Below are 17,529 nucleotides of genomic sequence, written 5' to 3' on the forward strand. Positions count from 1 at the left end.
TTGAAAAGATAACCAAATTTTAAAGATGAAATTTTCAGGAAAATAATCCTCCATGTTTCAAAAAACAGGATATGTTTTATTGGGTCCAATGCACACGTGTGCTGGTTGTTGCACAAACTTCATCATGCTACTAACAGGTGGGCATGAGATTCCCTAAATTGCAGCGGTAAGGTCAGGTCAGGTAGGGACACGTGCTAATTTCTGACCGAATCCAACTGCCAGTGTATCTGTGGATTCCTATTTCAATTAAACTGAGCTGTAAGAAAGATTATGAAAGAGGAAAAGGAGTGTAGAGGAATTATGTTCACATGATATTTTCTTTATGGCGCCCATCAGTACTGAGCTAATTTTAGGAGATGGGGTAGAATTTTTCTGCATTCATTCAGTTAGAGAAACATCACATCCTTGCTGAGGTCAGCAGGAGTTGTGTATGCTAGGTGTTTTGAGAAGGAGGTGTCTGGCTTGACGACTTAGATCAAGCGCCAAAGGTTTGAAACCCTTACAGCAGCAACACTGGAAAATAGGGTCATTGTTTAAATGAAAAAATCCCTTAGTTTGGAAGAAATTGTGTAAATCATATGAAGGAGAGAGATTCCAAACTTGAACTAATTTAATTTCTCCCTAATTATGAGCTATATAAGGGAAAAAATTGTTCAAGATATTGGCAGAGTTTGCAGCGTTGGCGCTTTGCTCACTCAGTGCTGCTGGAACTAACGTGAGTGGGGAAAAGTGGTCCCTGTGCTGAATTGCAATGGCTCGGTAGCAGGTGGGTATTCTGCTTTATTAGCAGATCTGGTGGGGACACTTCCATCAGAGTCCAGTTAGTGTCATTAGTCTTTCACCCTTGTAAACACATTGCTTGCCACTACAGTCTAGGAACGTAGATTGTAAAGAATCTAAAGTGAAAAGTCATCTTAAGATGAGTTAAAGCATTTCTTTTTTTTTTCTTTCTCTAGATGTACAGGGGCTTCCAGATAATGCCGCACGTTCAGTACATCTACACAGAAGCCTCTGAGAGTCTTTGTGGAGTCAAGCTGGAGGTCAACAAGTACCAATATCTGATTACAGGTAAAGGACAGCGTACTTCTTCATAATCAAAACCTCTTCCGTACTATAGATACATGTGCTAAGGATGTGGGGGACTGTGTACACAGCTCCGTACATAGCTTCCCAAGTGTTAAGATGGCCAACAGTATTTTGGTGTTCAGTACTCTTTTTTTAATGCTAAGAGTCATTTCACTTGCTAGATTTCCTTCTCTTTGCTAAAGTGTCTCTTATACCCAGCCATGCTGTGACAAATACGCTGTATGACAGTCCACAGCTGTCGGTTCGTACCTGTCGGTCACAGGGTTGCTACTCAGCTGTGCCAGAAATGGAAGATCCCTGTTGGAATGAGCTGGAGCAATGCAGGCCGCTGGGATGTGGGCATGCAAGGAGATAGAGATGTGCCAGTTGCCAAGTCTTCTTTCTAGTGATGGTGTCAGTTCACTTTGTTGAGAGGAGCTTGACAGCATTACTCACCTGCATTTTGTTGCTCGTGCTTACAGCTGGCATACCACTCCTAACTGTGCTGTAATCTTGCTGGCCAGAGTTTCCTGAACCAGTTAATAAAAAGGCAGCAGTTGCTGAGCAGTGACTGAAGCCAAACATATTGAGAGCATTAGCAATCTCAGGAAACGAGGGAAGTGCTAGAGCTGAGAAGTGCTAACTTGTGACCATGTCTTTGTTTTCAAGGCCGTGTGTATGAAGGGAAAGTTTACACTGGCCTGTGCAACTGGTATGAGAAATGGGATCGGCTGACTCTGTCCCAGCGTAAAGGACTGAATCATCGTTATCATCTGGGCTGTGGATGCAAGGTATGTGTGTCTCTAACTAGGTGGCATTAAGACATTCAAACCCTAGAATTCTGTTTCCCCTGGCTGGCAATACCAGTGATGATGGTGAATAGCCAGGAAGAGAAATGGAGGACAGCAAATGTTACAGGGAAAAAGTAAAGCTCAGCTTTAGCGTTGAGACCAGAGAAGAGATAATCAAACAAAAATGCAGAGCCTCTGCCTTTTTAATGACCTGTTGGAACTAATTGCTGTTGGGGAAGGCTTTCAGAATCCATGCAGAATCATTTGCAGGTGAATGAAATCAGGTACCAGAGGCTTGGCAAGATATGTCCAGCTGTGTTCCTGTGTAAACATTTTGAGTGCCTAAAAGCTCACAGGCTGGCAATGGCACTAAGATTTTTGCACATGGCCCCAGGCCTGCAAAAACATAGACATAAGCTCAACTCTTCTGCACCTGAAAAGCCTTTTTGACTCTGGAATTACCTATGTATGTGAAGCACATGCTTAATGAACTGAGGCTGAATTTTGGGTTAGTAAGCAATGTTTGAGGGAGTGAAATTTTGAATCCCTTGTCTCTGGTAAAAAGACATTTTGTATGATGTTGTCTTTCCAAGAAGCCTCACCTGATTGCTCTTTACAATTGCAGATTAGGCCCTGCTACTATTTGCCCTGCTTTGCCACCTCCAAGAATGAGTGTATTTGGACAGACATGCTCTCCAACTTCGGCCACTCAGGATACCAAGCAAAGCACTATGCCTGCATCCAGAGGGTGGAAGGTTACTGCAGCTGGTATAGAGGATGGGCACCTCCAGATAAAACGATAATCAATGCCACAGATCCCTGAGCACGCTATCCCTTCCTTATCTCCCCTCTCCCTTACTTGTGGCTGATCTTCCTTTGGACACTAACTCTTACCAGATCATGATGATGACAATGAAATTAGTGCCTGTTTTCATGCAAATGTTAGCACTTCGAACACTTAAAAAAAAAAAAAAAAACCAAACAAAAAAAAAAGGAAAAAAGGAAAGAAAAGAAAAAAGTCTGTGCTACCTTACTGAATTTGTAATCACCTTTTCCATTTTTTGATACCACTCATTTTGATCAGATGACATTTGGGAGCTTACTTTTGCACACCAGAGGGAAAAATGGGAGGGGGGGGGAAAAAAAGAAAAAAGATGGAGCTCTTGCTCTCTTACATGTATCATTAGCTGTAGCAATATAATCTCTATTTTTTTAGGAAAACAAAAATCTAAAAACTATGCCAATTAGGCACTGTATTCTTCTTACATGCTGGCTTCCCATCACCCCTCCTCATGCACTATGTGCTGAAAATATGTAGACAAATCTATTTGAAGGAAAACAGGTTTTATTAATCAGATTGGCAAATGAAACAAACTGAAAAGAAACCCAGCCTAAACTCTGGAAAAAATGACATCCAAAAGAAATCCTCCTCATGGGAGAGATTGGCAATGTGATTGACTCCAGCAGTGGGAGAATCCACCTGGTGTGTCTGACCACATCATCTGGTAAAAGCATTGTTGACTGATTGTCCTAGCTAATTCAGTCAGCGTGAATGCAACAGCACATTTGAAGTTCTGGCTTTCCCCAGAGCAAGAGAGAGTATTTTGTATTTTTGTTGTTGGTTAAAAAACAAAAGCCCCATCTCCTATGTTTTAAGGAGGTAAATCCACCTACAGCAGAGCAGATGAAGTGCTGTGCCATCCTGTTTTGAGCAGCATGGGCCCCTGAAATTTTTGCAGCTTAGCTTCAACAGCAAAAGCAGCTTGTGAACACCTTAAACCAAACAGATAGAAAAATACCAACTATAATCAAAGACCTGACTATATCAATCACATGGAAGAGGGAAAGGGGAGACTTGCTAGAGCTCTTAGTATATATTAAAAAAAAAAATCTATTGCCAAAATAGTGTTTTGCTGAACTAAGATGTATATACACATAATGACATAAGCTATTTTTGACAGGATGTGGAATTTTTTGGTGTTATAAACAAAAGAATGGTTTGATTGCATTTTAAAGACAGAAATATTGACATTCCAAGTCAGTGAGGTGTTTTTTAAGATATTGAAGCTCCAGTGTATCTGCAGTAGTGGCTACAGTCATTGTTTCCTCTGTATCTCCTTGCAACACGGTTCCTCCCCTGCAGCTACACTAGCTGCATTTGTTTATATAGTGAAAGGAAGTGTGTGTGGGGGCTAGGCAAGGAAAAGTGGTCTCCTAATAAGTGCTGGCTGGAACCATAAAGTTTCAGCTGTCCAGAGGTTTCCTTCTGTGTCAAGTGCTGTGTTTCTTTCTAGGCACTGTTAAATGTAGCTCTGTGCACATGCTCATACCATGTCCTGCAGTGATGTGGGAGGAGGAGCCTTACTGTCTTGTGCTTTGCTGTTGACTGGAGAAGTTTTTTTTCGTTCTATTTTGTTTTTTATTAAGAAAACTATAATATAATTTTTTCTTATCAAATAAAAGTATTTTAAGTTTTAATGATGGTGAAGAAGGGGTGCTGACAAAATGGGTGACTGAGTTGTGGATGGGGAGGGCTTGGGCAGGGAGAAGATTATGCTTAACTTCATTTTTGTATTATTATGATTATTTATCTTAAGTTTCCATGTATCTTCAGTTCATTCCACTTAGAAAGCAGAGCTGCCATCAGCAGGAAAAAGTATTGCAGTGATTCCAGCTAGGGGCGATAACAGCATTTTATAGTCAGTGACCTCAATTACTAAAGAGTTGTTTGGGACCTCTTTGCTAAATGGAAAGGAAAGGGTGTCTGAGATGGGCCCTGATACTTCATGTTCCTTGTGTGTGACCAGAGCTCTGCCAGACATACATCCCCTGAAATGCCCCATTTACTAGATGAATTGTTGGAGTAAAAATCATGTAGATTAATTTTTAACATGATCTTTAAAGGGCATTTTAAAGCGTTGATGTAAGAGGTGCCTTGGTCTGCTGTGTGTTTTTTGGTTTGGTGGTTTGTTTTTTTTTTTTTTTTTTTTTTTTTCAGCTGCTCTGAGTGGCAACGCAGCACAAAACACATTGAAAGCCTGTTGGATTTTCCTGTGGTTCAGGCTTGGAACACTTCTCAGAAGTTCTCTTCCCTGTGACTACTCCTAAATTATGGGTCGGAGATGAGAGGGAGAGTAGGGTGCTTCACAGCACCCATCATAGGATCAGGTGGAGGGTCAAGATATTGCCCCTTTTGGCAGAGTACAGGGTTGGGCTTTGGGCGCAGTGGAGCAATCTCTGTTCTAGCTGTACACAGCTGACAAACTCTCTGAGGGTCACTGAGGGCGGAGCGGAGCCGGCCTCACCACCCTCACTGTTTGCATCGTGTGAAGTCGGCACTGCTGGAGATGGCCCTCCTCAAGCTCAAGGCAAATTTGCAAAGCTGATACGTCTTTGAGCTGCAGCCACTTTTCACGGCTTTGGAAGGCTAAATGAAAATGCCCCTCAGTACAGTGAAGTGTTGATTTGAATTTCCATTAAATTGCAGCTCTGCATATTTTACCTGTCACTGATTCATTAGCTAGCTGAGACATCACAGTATTGCACTCAAATTATTGTGAAAATATTTGCATTCTAATACTCTTGAGGACTTACGTCCCTAAGTAGGATATAATGTAGCTATGTGCTTTGTAAACAACAAAACAGCAGATGCATTACCAGAAAATTAAGTGTATTCCCTTTCTATATTGCAGACGGTAAAATATTTCTGAGATGCAGACAGACAGACTGGCAGGGGTAGGGTTTTGATAGCAAATCTTTTCCCCTTGCTGTGTAAAGAAACACTTACTAAGGCTTTTAAAGATGTGGAGCCAAAAGGAGGGGGAAGAATCCAGTAAAAATACATTTCTTTTGGGAGGCTTCTTAATTGTGTTTCTGTGTATGCTATCAGGGACATGTATTTCTTGGGCTAAGCTTCAGCTTGTGCTTGCATAAAGAACCTGACTGAAGACTCCCTTGAAGTGGGAAGGAGCCGTCAAATATATTGAACAGGCTCTAAATCAGACTCAAAGACTTCTTATTTTCTGTCTGCTCCCTTTTATTCTGTCTTTTATTCGTGCCTATGGACAAAACTCTGTCCCTCATTACCGCAGGCTGTTCAACGTGTGGGAATGCCAGGCATGGCGATGTGAGGAGGCAGGTGTGAAGTTCTTCCCAGAATCTTAGGCTGTGGAGCATACAGTGCCTTGCAGCAGCACATAAATCTTCCTACCACCTCTGACATGCTCCTCACTTCACCCCACAATCTAAGACCAGAGGAACTGTCAATGGCACAGCTGATGTGAGCATGACCTTTGGACATGTACAAGATGAGACTTCCCCTCACCTCCCCTATGCTTTAGGTATACCAACGTTATTAAAAGTACTTTTAAAAAGTGCACAGCTCATTTCTAAACTGTTGCTGTTCACTTTCTTATTTATAGATGTTCTTCCTTATTTGCTTGAGAGCGTTTTTCCCTGTGAAATTACAAAAAATACGAAAAATATATTGAAGGATTAGGAAAGATTGGATTCGATTTTCCTTTTCAAAAATGTTACATGGCCTTTTAGGTAGGGCCATTCTAAAACCTAAATACATTACTGTATCCCATTCATATTTAGTCAGAGTGAAATGGTACTTCACAGTGATGAAAAACACACTGTTGTGTTTTTTACAGTAAAGACTGTTTGAAGTGAAGTCCTCCGTGGGAAGAAGTTTTCATTCTTTCAGATGGATCTGAAAATTTATCTCACAATGTATTTTATAGCTTAGAAGGGCAGAACAAAATTGGGGCACTGCAAAAATTTTTTGTCTTTTTTAGAATAAGTGGCTTTTGGGGCTACCAGTCTTGAGAAAAATCCACTAAACATTTGCTGCTGCTTTGCCTGTACTGGCTTCTCCTTTTCTGACACTGTCCTTCCTTTGTAGACCCACTCTGCTGTTCCTGATAGTCACGGAAACCTGGGGAGGGAACCAGACCCGTGTGAAAAATCTTATCCAGAAGGAATGTATTTGTTGCTAAATTTTCTAGCACTGTTTACAGTTTTCCTCCATGTTATTTATAAATTTTATATTCAGTGAATGTATATTGTCTTTTAAGGTAATGTTGCATAATGTTCACTTTTTATAGTGTCCTTTTATTCTAAACAGTAAAGTGGTTTTATTTCTATCACAGACATTCTGTCTCTGCTTCACTTACATTAGTTTCTGTCCACTTCAAATATACACAAATGGATTTGCAAGTGGATTTATTCATTTCCTTCCCTTTCTTGATACCGTTTTATTGGGCCCAAAGCAGATATTCCACCTCTGGCAATTCATGTGCTTTGGCAAAGATCCCTCCAGCAGTCCCTTTTTTTTTTTTTTTTTTTTAAGTTTTTAAGAGGTTGATGTCTCTAAGAACTATTGCTGGGGTCGTAAGCCCAGGAGAGGCCGAAGGTCTCTTTTGAAGTTAATGTGTCCCACTTGTTAATTGGCCATAGGGGGTCACTGCAGAGCAAGGTAGTCATTATGGCTGTCATGTCGCACCAGTAGGGCCTTAGAAGAACAGTTGCCAGATTGCTCTTATTTCCAGTAAACTGTTCACTGGAGGGAGGGTTGAAAGGTACATGACCATGGCAAAGGGAAGAGAGATTAATCTTTTGGATCTTTTCTGCCGTGAAATGTCAGAGCCTTGTGTCCTCTCTTTAGGGCTGGTTTAAAGTGCCCTGTTGTCCTAAGAAGGACGCTTCAGAAAAAGCGTTTTCAGCTACATTAAAATGTTCACAAAAATGGGCCTCCTATTAGAAATTCCCTTTATCTCACTTTTACCTTAGGAAAATCTCTATTCTCTACACGGATGAAAGAATTAAATGCATTTTTGAATCTGTTCTATGTTTTAATCCAAAGGTTTACGAAGTAAGCTTTGGAGAGTTTTGGACATAGAATGATGAGGATCTCTTATGTGAGAACTTCATTGCTTAAATTATATCACATTGCAAAAAGGTAAAACTGTAACACGACTTATAAACACTTCCAAGGGGTCAGCCATCAAAGGACCACCACGTAGTTTATGAGTGCTAACCAGTACAGCTTGAAAATGCCTCCAGGAAAGGGAAGAAAAAGAGTGGGAAAGGGGGATCATTATATTGCTATTTGACACATGGAGAAGCTGATGCACAGCAGGCAAGCAGCTTTCATATGTACTTGGTGGAGTGATGACTGCAACGGAGCTTGCTTGGTGTAAGCACTTGCCCTCTCAGCCTCTCACAGCCCAGGGAACTGTGAAGGTGCACCCAGCAAAGATCTCAAAAAGTCATTCTGTGAGGCAGACCCCCCCCCTGGAAACGGCTGGCCTGAATTTGATGAAGCAGATTGTTGCTTGTATAAATGTTTGGAAAGTGTCTGATTTAAATGAGATTACTCAAGCTTGCATGTCAACGATAGTGTTTGAGTTCAGATGAGATGCCCTATGGTTTAAAAACTTTCCTGTATTATTTTGGAAGTGAGCAACAGCATCTCCAAGTAGGTGCTCATTTATAAGGACGACATGTATGTGAAATTAAGATCAGTGCTCTGCTAAAACAAGCTACTATGCTGGTAATATGCATTTGCATACGGAGGAATCAAGAACCAGATTTCCAGACAAGAAAATAATGCTAAAAGATTTAGCTAACATATCTGCAATGAAAAATTTAATCAAATCTTCCAAAGATATCATTCCTGAAGTGAGGATGAGACAAAGTCACAACTGTCCTGAAGCATTACATATGTTACAAAACTGTCTATAAATTAGCAGGAATTAAATGCAACAGGATTTATCAACTAATTTGTCTTAAAAGTCTGCAACAAACTGTCACATAGTGTTTAAGGACCATCTATTTCTTTATGTCTTAAGTAATAATACAACTCATACCACTGCATTACTTGGGTGCCTCATAGCATTCATGACTGTACGTACCTTCATGATGTGCCTGTGAAGTATTGAAGTGGTGTTGTCCACACAGCATAGGTAGAATGAAGGACTGGCATTTCAAGGTATTCAGTATCTAGTGAGCACCCATGGATCTTTTCACAAGGATCTAAATGAGACTTCCTTTTGAATTCTGAAGCTCCCACTAGGTGCCTATATCCACCATCAGGTACCTACACCCTATTATGTATGCATTGTGGCCCAGTGTTGCAACAGGCGTGTGAGAAAAGAGGGGTTTGAATGTTTTTGAGCCCTGGTTTGACATCTCAACAACCTTAACCTTCAGGCTACCAATGCTGCTCGAGCTCACAATGAAGTGTGGGAAATAAGCTCAGCCAGCCAGCGGATCACACGGGGAGGTCATGGTTCACACAGGGTCTCATCAAAGCCTCAGCCAGGTAAGAAAAGCCACTGATTCATGGATATAAGTTGGGAGCAAAAATTCAGGAAGGACTACTCATCCTTTTAACCCAGGGAAAACAAGAGACGTGAACAGTTTCAAACAAAGCCGCTCACTTTGCCATGTTCTCCAGGACTAAAGGCACCTATGCAGATTTCTTTGAAAGGTGCCCTAAGCCTTTGGTAAGTGCCCAGCAGCCACACAGGGCACTGCGCGTTTAGTTGTTGACAGGAAGACTAGACGACCCCAGAGCCACTGCGCAAAGGAAACTTTACAAGCTGAAACAAACTCTTTTACAAGAACTCCAGTTTACTTTGAGTACCTAGTCAGGCTGATAAATGTTTCATGGATGGCAACCATATGACAGATCACGCTAAATGATGTTGTGAAACAAACATCTCTTACGGCCCACATCCCAAATCATCAATGTATTTTAAAGAATTGCAGGAGGAGAAAAAATCCACTTTATGTGAATAAAGTGATTTCTTGCTCTAAGGGATGAGTTTTTGTTGACTAGATTTTACAATGGATTTTTGCTTTGATTTTGAGCCTGTTCTCATTGTTCACTTTTTCAGGGTCCATATGTGACCTGGGGGAGAGCTGTGCAAGAAAGGAAAGAGGTTCCCAAACAATGCTATTTGCATTTTGCTTTTTAGCTGGTAACTATCCTTAAATAAAATTGAGACTCTTCCCAGCATTCCCACTGCCATCTCTTGTGCCCAACTCACATTCATGGCTTCTCCTCCATCCATGCTGGCATCAGAAGAAAGCAAAAGTACTCACCATCTGCTTATGGCTTGGGAAGAATGTTTGCTCCACGAGTGGGAACTTCTCAGGACCCAGCGAGCTGAAGATCTTAATGAGCTGAGAGAACTTGGGGTGAGGGAGGGGGAACAAAAAACAGACACACAGTGGGTGTCAGTGGCTTATTGTGTAACAGGTAAGTGCTTTCTGATACTGGTGAAGAAGGTGAGAAAAATAGGTTATTAGGTCTTTCACATCTTGCTTTCTTGACCTGAGAGTGGCAAGAAAATAGGAAATTGCTGTATTTACCCAGGGCCAAGCCAGCCTGTGTACACAAACCTTGGACTAAGAGAGCACAGAAGGAGTTCAAGAGCCAGGAGGGGATGGGTTTGGTGGTTACAGATCTGCTATGAACAAGCTTTGCTTTCGCAATGTGGCTGGGGAGAGGGTTGGGGGGTCTTCTTGGTAGAGGAAAGGGCTCAGTGGAGTGACCAGGCAGGAAATCAGTGCCATCACTCCTGAGCAGAGACAAAATAAATCAAAACTGTCCCCTGGACCTCTGCCCCACAGCCAAAGCAAAGCAAGTCACGTTTACCTATTGTGCTGAAGGGAAGGAGAATTGCTAAGGGACAGAGATGACAGGAGTTGCCAGTGCTACCTGGTCTGAGTGTTAGACCAAGAAAGCCTGAACCCACCATCAATCATAACTGACATTTATTATGAACCAAGGGTTTCCCAACAGCCCCACCATGCATGACAGGAGAACGGGGAGATCACCTACTATCCCTGTGCCAGCTACCAGTGAGGTCTAGGGGAGGCACCAGCTGGTGAGGATGGTATCTAGAGAGAGCAGTATGTAACATCAATGGAGAAAGCAGCAGTGCTGGTATTTCACATACAAGGGCCAACATTTGCAATTGTTCCCACTTGTCACATGAGCTTCACCATTGTCACCACTATCATCGCTACTATAAACTGCTTATCATTCAGGGTTGTGCCCAGCCAGACACAAAGCTCCCCGTACTAGGACTGAGTTTTGATTTCAGTTCAGGTACCAAAACCCCAACAGAAGCATAGCACAGCAAATTCCTGCTCTGCTTCAGCCATCTGTGAAGGGACCAGACTATTCTGCACCTTGTCTGCAGCCTCCCTGTTCAGTTTATCATCGATTAGCTGGAGAAACAACCCCAAACTATGAAAGAAACTTAATAACCATGACAGAAAATGCTGAGGAAACAGGATATACCAAAGAGAATAAGAGGTGATACATATTCCAGAAACCTTCACGATCTCAGGAGCAACTTAGATTCTGTACGGTCACACATCCATCCATCCTGCTTTTTCTCTGAAGAGGTACAGCCCCATTACCACAGGCTTTTCATGAATGTTAAGAGAATAGAATGATTGGGGATTGCTCCACAGGTAAGAATTTTGGTTCATGCTGACCTGGTAGGTGTAAATGAGTTCCCCTATTTGTAAAGTGATTTAGAGAATGAATTTAGTTTCTACCCCCCCCCCCCCCCCCCCCCCCCCCGAATTTGGTAAAATCAAGTTAAGAAAGTCCTTCTGTGTGGACCAACTTTTACTGTAAGTCTTTTACACCAGTTCCTTCAGGTTCCCCATCAAAGCTAGGCCTGCATTCATCTTGAAGGAGATCTTTGTGTCACCTGAGGGAGGTTAACACACAGATTAAGGGAAGGAGAGAGACATCTAGGGAACAAGGGAAGGGAAAGCAAGCCCTCTTTCTTCCCAGCAGCATCAGCTGCCTAATCCTACATGTTCTAAGTGCTACTGAGCAATGGCTGAAGCCAGTAAGTGTACCAAATCGCAACCCCAAGGTTACACTGCAGATAAAGACGGAGCTACTGAGAATGTTTTCTGCTGAGTAGCTGTTAGGGCTCCTGTCCTGGTTACTGGGCTAGTCTAAGCAAAAGCATTTCTGTATAAATTAGTGGTAGAGAAGAAATACCCCTTTGGGAATTAAAGGGTGGTACGGGGATAAAAAAAAAGCAGCCAGTGTGCAAAAAAATTAGGCTGCAAGGAGTGTGCCAGAGCCAGGCCACAAGCTGAAAGGGCAGCTGCCAGCAGATTTGCAGACAAATGCAAAGAATCCTCTTCCTAATCTCATAAGGTCAAAATGTGACCTAAATTTAAATTTAAGAAAACCCAGAAAACATCAAGAGGCGGCATATCTCATCACTAACACCACCTCCCCCTCACATGCATCAGCAGATAAGAGGAAAAACTCCCCATGTAGAATAATTGTTGTTGGCAAGAAGGGTATTGATGTTGGGGAAGGAGGACAGCTTGCTTCTCTTAACTACTTGCACTAGCCCTGCACATCCTAGAGAAGAAAAATAAAGCCCTGTTTTGAGTAGCAAAGTGAGCAAACAGGACTTACAAGTCAGAGTGAGACAGAAACAAGCTGAGGAAAAACACCCTGGCTGAGAGCAGCACATGTCCCTTGCTGTGCGTGCATACAGCTCTGGTGGACCATGGATGCTGTGATGTTGGGGCGACATATGTTTATCCTAGGTAAACAGCTTAAAATAACTGGAACAACTGTGCAGCTGACAGACAGCATCCTGACTTGTTCCTTGGGCTTCCTTTTGAAGCATATAGCTCTTGGCGGTTGCTGAAATAGCAAGTGTTTCAGATGGACAGGTGAGAGACTCAGCCATCTGGGAGCCTCAATGGGCTTGCAAAAAGGTCCGACTTCAGTATTGACCCTCATGGGAGAATTCCCTCTTTTTTTTTCTCCAGTTGTTAGGGACAGGATATTGGCATAGAGACACCCATGTTAGATGGTTCAGCAGCCTTGTAGATACCTGATAGCAGGGCTCAAGTAGCACCTCCCAGTGCATTTTAGGTGGGTAGGAATGTTAATGTGAGCAGCTTAGCTAGATATAATTGCCCCTTTCACATTTTGGTATCAGTTCTTACATTCTGTGGTTCCACTGGTTTTAGTGAGGTTGCATCCAGACCCCAGAGCAAGAAATGGGGCAAGGCAATGTGGCATGGCCTGGTTTTAAGTACCTGAAACAGGTACACAAGCGAAATGCCTTGCCTAGCTGGTTGGACGTCAGAGTTAACTTGCAGGGAGTCTTTACAGAGAAATAAAAAGAGCCATTCAGAGGATCTCAAGGCCTTTCGCACATTTTGAAAGTGCCTACATCATCAGGGAACCTATATCCCTTGACAGTGAATAATAATTTGGCTGGGAGTCTCTTGGACTCTGTAGGTGAATGTCTTCAAGATTTCATGTTTCCTGCAGGCTTACAGATGCGAAAGTTGTCTTGCAATTGTGGACATTGACTGTATGGACTATGACTACTGCTCTGAGCGTTGATCCCACTGTATTTTGTACGGCAACATTTCTAACACAAATTATTATTAGTGGTTGAAGTGTTGTGTTTAGTGTGCTTGTGGTGTTATTTCTCAATAATTCTGGGATCACCTTAAAACTTAGATTTATTAAATATTTTAAAAAATATTAATGTATTAAAATATTTAATATTTTGAGTTATTAATGTTTCTGTGTGTAGGACCCCCTGAATACTCTGTTTTTCTTTCAGAAACGCCTATTTCAAACTATGCCTGTGTTTAATGCAAATTTTAACCTTCAAAGAAATTTGCGTACTGCAGTATTGGAAACCTGGTGGATGTCATTAAAAAAATGGGGCTGCACATCTGAGTAAACTCAAACCCAGACTCAGCTGATTGTAATTAGAGTTGCCGAGGAAAAACATTGTCGCAAATTGCCAAGGAAAAACAGTCTCAATTCCATCCCCCTCCACAAAATCATAAACATTTCTATGAAATGGAACCATTTTTGGAAAAAAATAAAAAAGGGAGAGTGAAAAGCACATCTCCCAGGCGTATTGAATTTCATTTCTTTATGTGTATCAACTCTTTTCTAGGTCCAAGAAGTTTCCAGTACTCTTGTTAAGCAGATCCCTTATTTCAAGATGCCTGTTTTGCAATCAGAGTGGAACACTCACTGAAACAGTCCATCCCCATCTCTCATTTCCTAGCTATCACAAAACCAAAATTTTCTGATTCTGCTGCCAGTGAAGCTTTCTGCACTCAGATGACCCACTATCTACCTGAGCTTCAACCTGATAAAATTTCAGTGGTGCCAAATACCATCCCAGATCCCATCTGAGCTCTTAGATTACTTAATGCATTACTGTCATTGGCGTGGGGAGGCAGTAGGTAAAGGAGGCATTGTGCAAACCTGTTTTAAGTGTTTACAAGTGGTTTCCTTGACTCCTCTGGGAAGGATGTCTGAGCCAGCTGTATTCCCCTTGAGGAAAGCATGGCACAACCAGCCCCAAAATAGCTAAAGCCAAGTTACTGGCAGAGCCAATTTCTCCCACACTGCCTTGCCAGCACTGCTTTTTCCTTTTTTTTTTTTTTCCCCTCACTGTTCTGAGTTCATTTCTCTTCTTTTATCTTAGATTCCTAAAAATAAGCCTGTTACATCTTGAGGCCCCAGCACACCATCAGAAAAGTAATTACAAGGCATGAGTGGGAAAACGCTGACTAAACACTGACTGACTCAACCCCAAAATCAGATGGAATAGACTACACGACTGTTGTCCTCATCAAAAGCCAGTGTAAATGCAGAAGCTTTTTGTCTGCTCAACACACTTGTGTGTGTAGGACCAACTGTCAGGAGCAACGCAAAGGTGTTGTAGTGAACCTGTTATCAATCCCTTTCTTCCCCCCCCCCTTTCTGTTCCCAGCAATCCTTGTCATCCAAATGTTAACTGAGGTCAAACACACATCAACCCCACCTATACAGTGATGGAAAAGTGAGACTTTTCTCACTACCCTCACTACTGCACTGCAGCATTTTTGGAAAAAAACAGGATCTTGCTTTTGGTCTCAACAAACATCCCAAATATTATAAAAGGGGTGAGAACCGAGGCTATTATACTGGTACCTTTTTATAAGAAATGAGTTAAAGCCAACACTGCACAGTCATGGAAATTAAAGCCAGAGTCATTACAGAGCGGAGCTAGATTTGAACTACCAGTCAACACACTGAAGACTCACAGGATAGTTATTCCAAGGAAAAGACAACAGCAACAAAAGACTTAATTAGGTAATAAGGAATAGGACAGTTACCACTTGCTATAAACATTCTGTCTCACCCCAAGTTAAATATGTACAATGAATAAAGAGAATTCCTAAAAACATATCTAAAAGTTTTCCATGGAGGCATATTGGAAAGTTCCCTGCTTCGGACCTAAAACCATACAGGGAATTATTTATCCTGGTGTCGCAGCATCAAGCAAATCAGCAAGCCTACAACAAAGCTTTACCATGGGTCAGATTCTACTGGCCATGCTGTTTTTCCATCCTCCAGAGAGCAGAGCAGACCAGACCACACGGGTCCTTGTCACACCTAAATCCAGATTCAGGCTCCTCCTCCATCCAATCCCTTCTCCTATCCTCCTCAGGGCTATTTAACCACTTTGCTGGAATGAGATACAGCTGCACATCACCCATGTCAACCAACCCACTGCCTTCGTAGCAAGGGCACAGCTGCATAGTATCAATGTTAATCAACCTATGGCCTTCATTCCCCTACGTTCTGGGAGCATTGGTGAACAGAGAGGGCACTTTGGGATGAAACTCCTTGGAAGATCCAGATATAGCCTTCAAAATGGTATCAGCATCTGACTTCTTCCTGCAGGTGCTATTATGGCCAGCCTTGCTCCTGTGGCTCATGGTGGCCCCAGTTCCACTCCTTTGGCTCTCCTGCTCCTGCAGTTCCTGCTGAATTAGAGCTGGTCATAAAACAGTTCTGGGGAATGTTTACAAACTTTGATTTGGGGCTGAGAAAAGCCGGTGATAATATTTTTTTAAGGTTTTCTGAGATTTGTAGGTCACCCTGCTAAAATTTAAGGAACAGATGAAGGGTGGTCCCAGTGCAAAATACCAAAATTCTCCCCAGGAGCTGACTGAGCCCAAGGTGTTTCCGAGGTGCAGTCTTTCAGGTTCAATGAACCAACTTTATGATAATCTTGTGTTTCCTTCTGCAACTGCTGAAAAACTCTAGTGTGGTGGGTTGACCCTGAGTAGATGCCAGGTGCCCACCAAAGCTGCTCTATCACTCCCCTGCTCAGCTGGGCAGGGGAGGGAAAGGCTCATGGGTAGAGGTAAGGACAAGGAGATCACTCAGCAGTTACTGTCATGGGCAAAACAGACTTGACTTGGGGAAAAAATGGTTTCTCTTTTATTACCAATCAAATCAGAGTAGGATAATGAGAAATAAAACCAAATCTTAAAAACACCTTTCCCCCACCCCTCTGTTCTTCCCAGGTTTAACTTCACTCCTGATTTTCTCTACCTCCTTCCCTACAATGGCACAAAGGGACGGGGAATGGGGGTTGCAGTCAGTTCACACGTTCCTGCTGCTCCTTTCCCCTCAGGGGGAGGACTCCCCACACTCTGACCCTGCTCCAGCCTTAGGTCCCTCCCACAGGAGACAGTCCTCCACAAAATTCTCCAACATGAGTCCTTCCCACAGGCTGCAGTTCATGAACTGCTCCAGCATGGGTGCCTTCCACGGGGTGCAGCCCTTCAGCAACAGGCTGCTTCAGCATGGTCCCCTGCAGAGTCACAAGTCCTGCTGGCAAACCTGCTCCAGCCTGGGCTCCTCTCTCCACGGGGCCACAGGTCCTGCCAGGAGCCAGTGCCAGCATGGGCTTCCCACAGGGTCACAGCCTCCTTTGGGCATCCACCTGCTCCAGTGTGGGATTCTCTGTGGGCTGCAAATGGGTGTCTGCTCCACCATGGACCTCCATGGACTGCAGGGCACAGCCTCACCATGGTCTTCACCACAGGCTGCAGGGAAATCTCTTCTCCAGCACCTGGAGCGCCTCCTGCCCTCCTCCTTCACTAACCCTGGTGTCTGCAGAGTTGTTGCTCTCACATTCTCGCTCCTCTCTTCAGCTGTTGTGGTGCTGTAGGGTTTTTCCCCTGTTCTTACAATATGTTATCCCAGAGGTGCTACCACCATCACTGATGGGCTTGGCCTTGGCCAGTGGCAGGTCTGTCTTCGAGCCGGCTGGCATTGGCTCTATTGGACGTTGGGGAAGCTTCTAGCAGCTTCTCACAGAAGCCACCTCCATAGTCCCCTCTATCAAAATCTTGCTATGCAAGTCCAATACAAGATGCTTTCCTCTTTCCTTCTGCCTCTTTCCAAGGTCTTTTTCATTCTGTGTTCTTTTTTTTCCTAGACCTAGGTGCTGAAGAAATAATCTCTCGACCTTTCTTGCCTTCCTTTTCAGCTAATTTCATCACAGCAAAGCACCACCCAGAAAAAGTAGGAAAAGAACACAAGAGAAGACAAGTGCAGTTGGCACTTCTGCAAGGAATGGATAATCTTAGTGTTAGGCTGAGGCACCTGGATACCACAAGTGTGCATCCAGTAAAAGATGTTAGAAACAGCCTAGTTCAGATACCTTCTAAAACAGTGAATATTAATGTTTCTTTTAAGGTAGCTTTACTGTGTTTTGGTCAGGACAGAGAAGTACTACTATTGATCTGATATTATTAATCTATTACTGTTCATCTACTCTGCCTT

The 17,529-nt window shown here is 42.9% G+C and overlaps 2 protein-coding genes across 3 annotated transcripts in view; one reads left to right on the forward strand and one right to left on the reverse strand.

Annotated features, from left to right (window-relative positions):
- TIMP3 (TIMP metallopeptidase inhibitor 3) overlaps positions 1-7,003 on the forward strand; it is a 39,805-nt gene extending 32,802 nt beyond the window's left edge. The window contains exons 3-5 of the mRNA XM_005446693.4: positions 957-1,068; positions 1,735-1,856; positions 2,482-7,003. Coding sequence (XP_005446750.1) covers positions 957-1,068; positions 1,735-1,856; positions 2,482-2,679 — 432 coding nt within the window. The 3' untranslated portion in view covers positions 2,680-7,003. The remainder of the gene's footprint in view (positions 1-956; positions 1,069-1,734; positions 1,857-2,481) is intronic.
- Positions 1-17,529, reverse strand: part of SYN3 (synapsin III) — a 201,250-nt gene that overhangs the window by 124,087 nt on the left and 59,634 nt on the right. For both annotated transcript variants that reach the window (XM_027816037.2, XM_055712629.1), the window contains exon 7: positions 9,969-10,058. In XM_027816037.2, coding sequence (XP_027671838.1) covers positions 9,969-10,058 — 90 coding nt within the window. The remainder of the gene's footprint in view (positions 1-9,968; positions 10,059-17,529) is intronic.

This window comes from Falco cherrug, chromosome 5, assembly GCF_023634085.1.
Source record: "Falco cherrug isolate bFalChe1 chromosome 5, bFalChe1.pri, whole genome shotgun sequence".
In the NCBI taxonomy this organism is placed as follows: Eukaryota; Metazoa; Chordata; class Aves; order Falconiformes; family Falconidae; genus Falco; species Falco cherrug.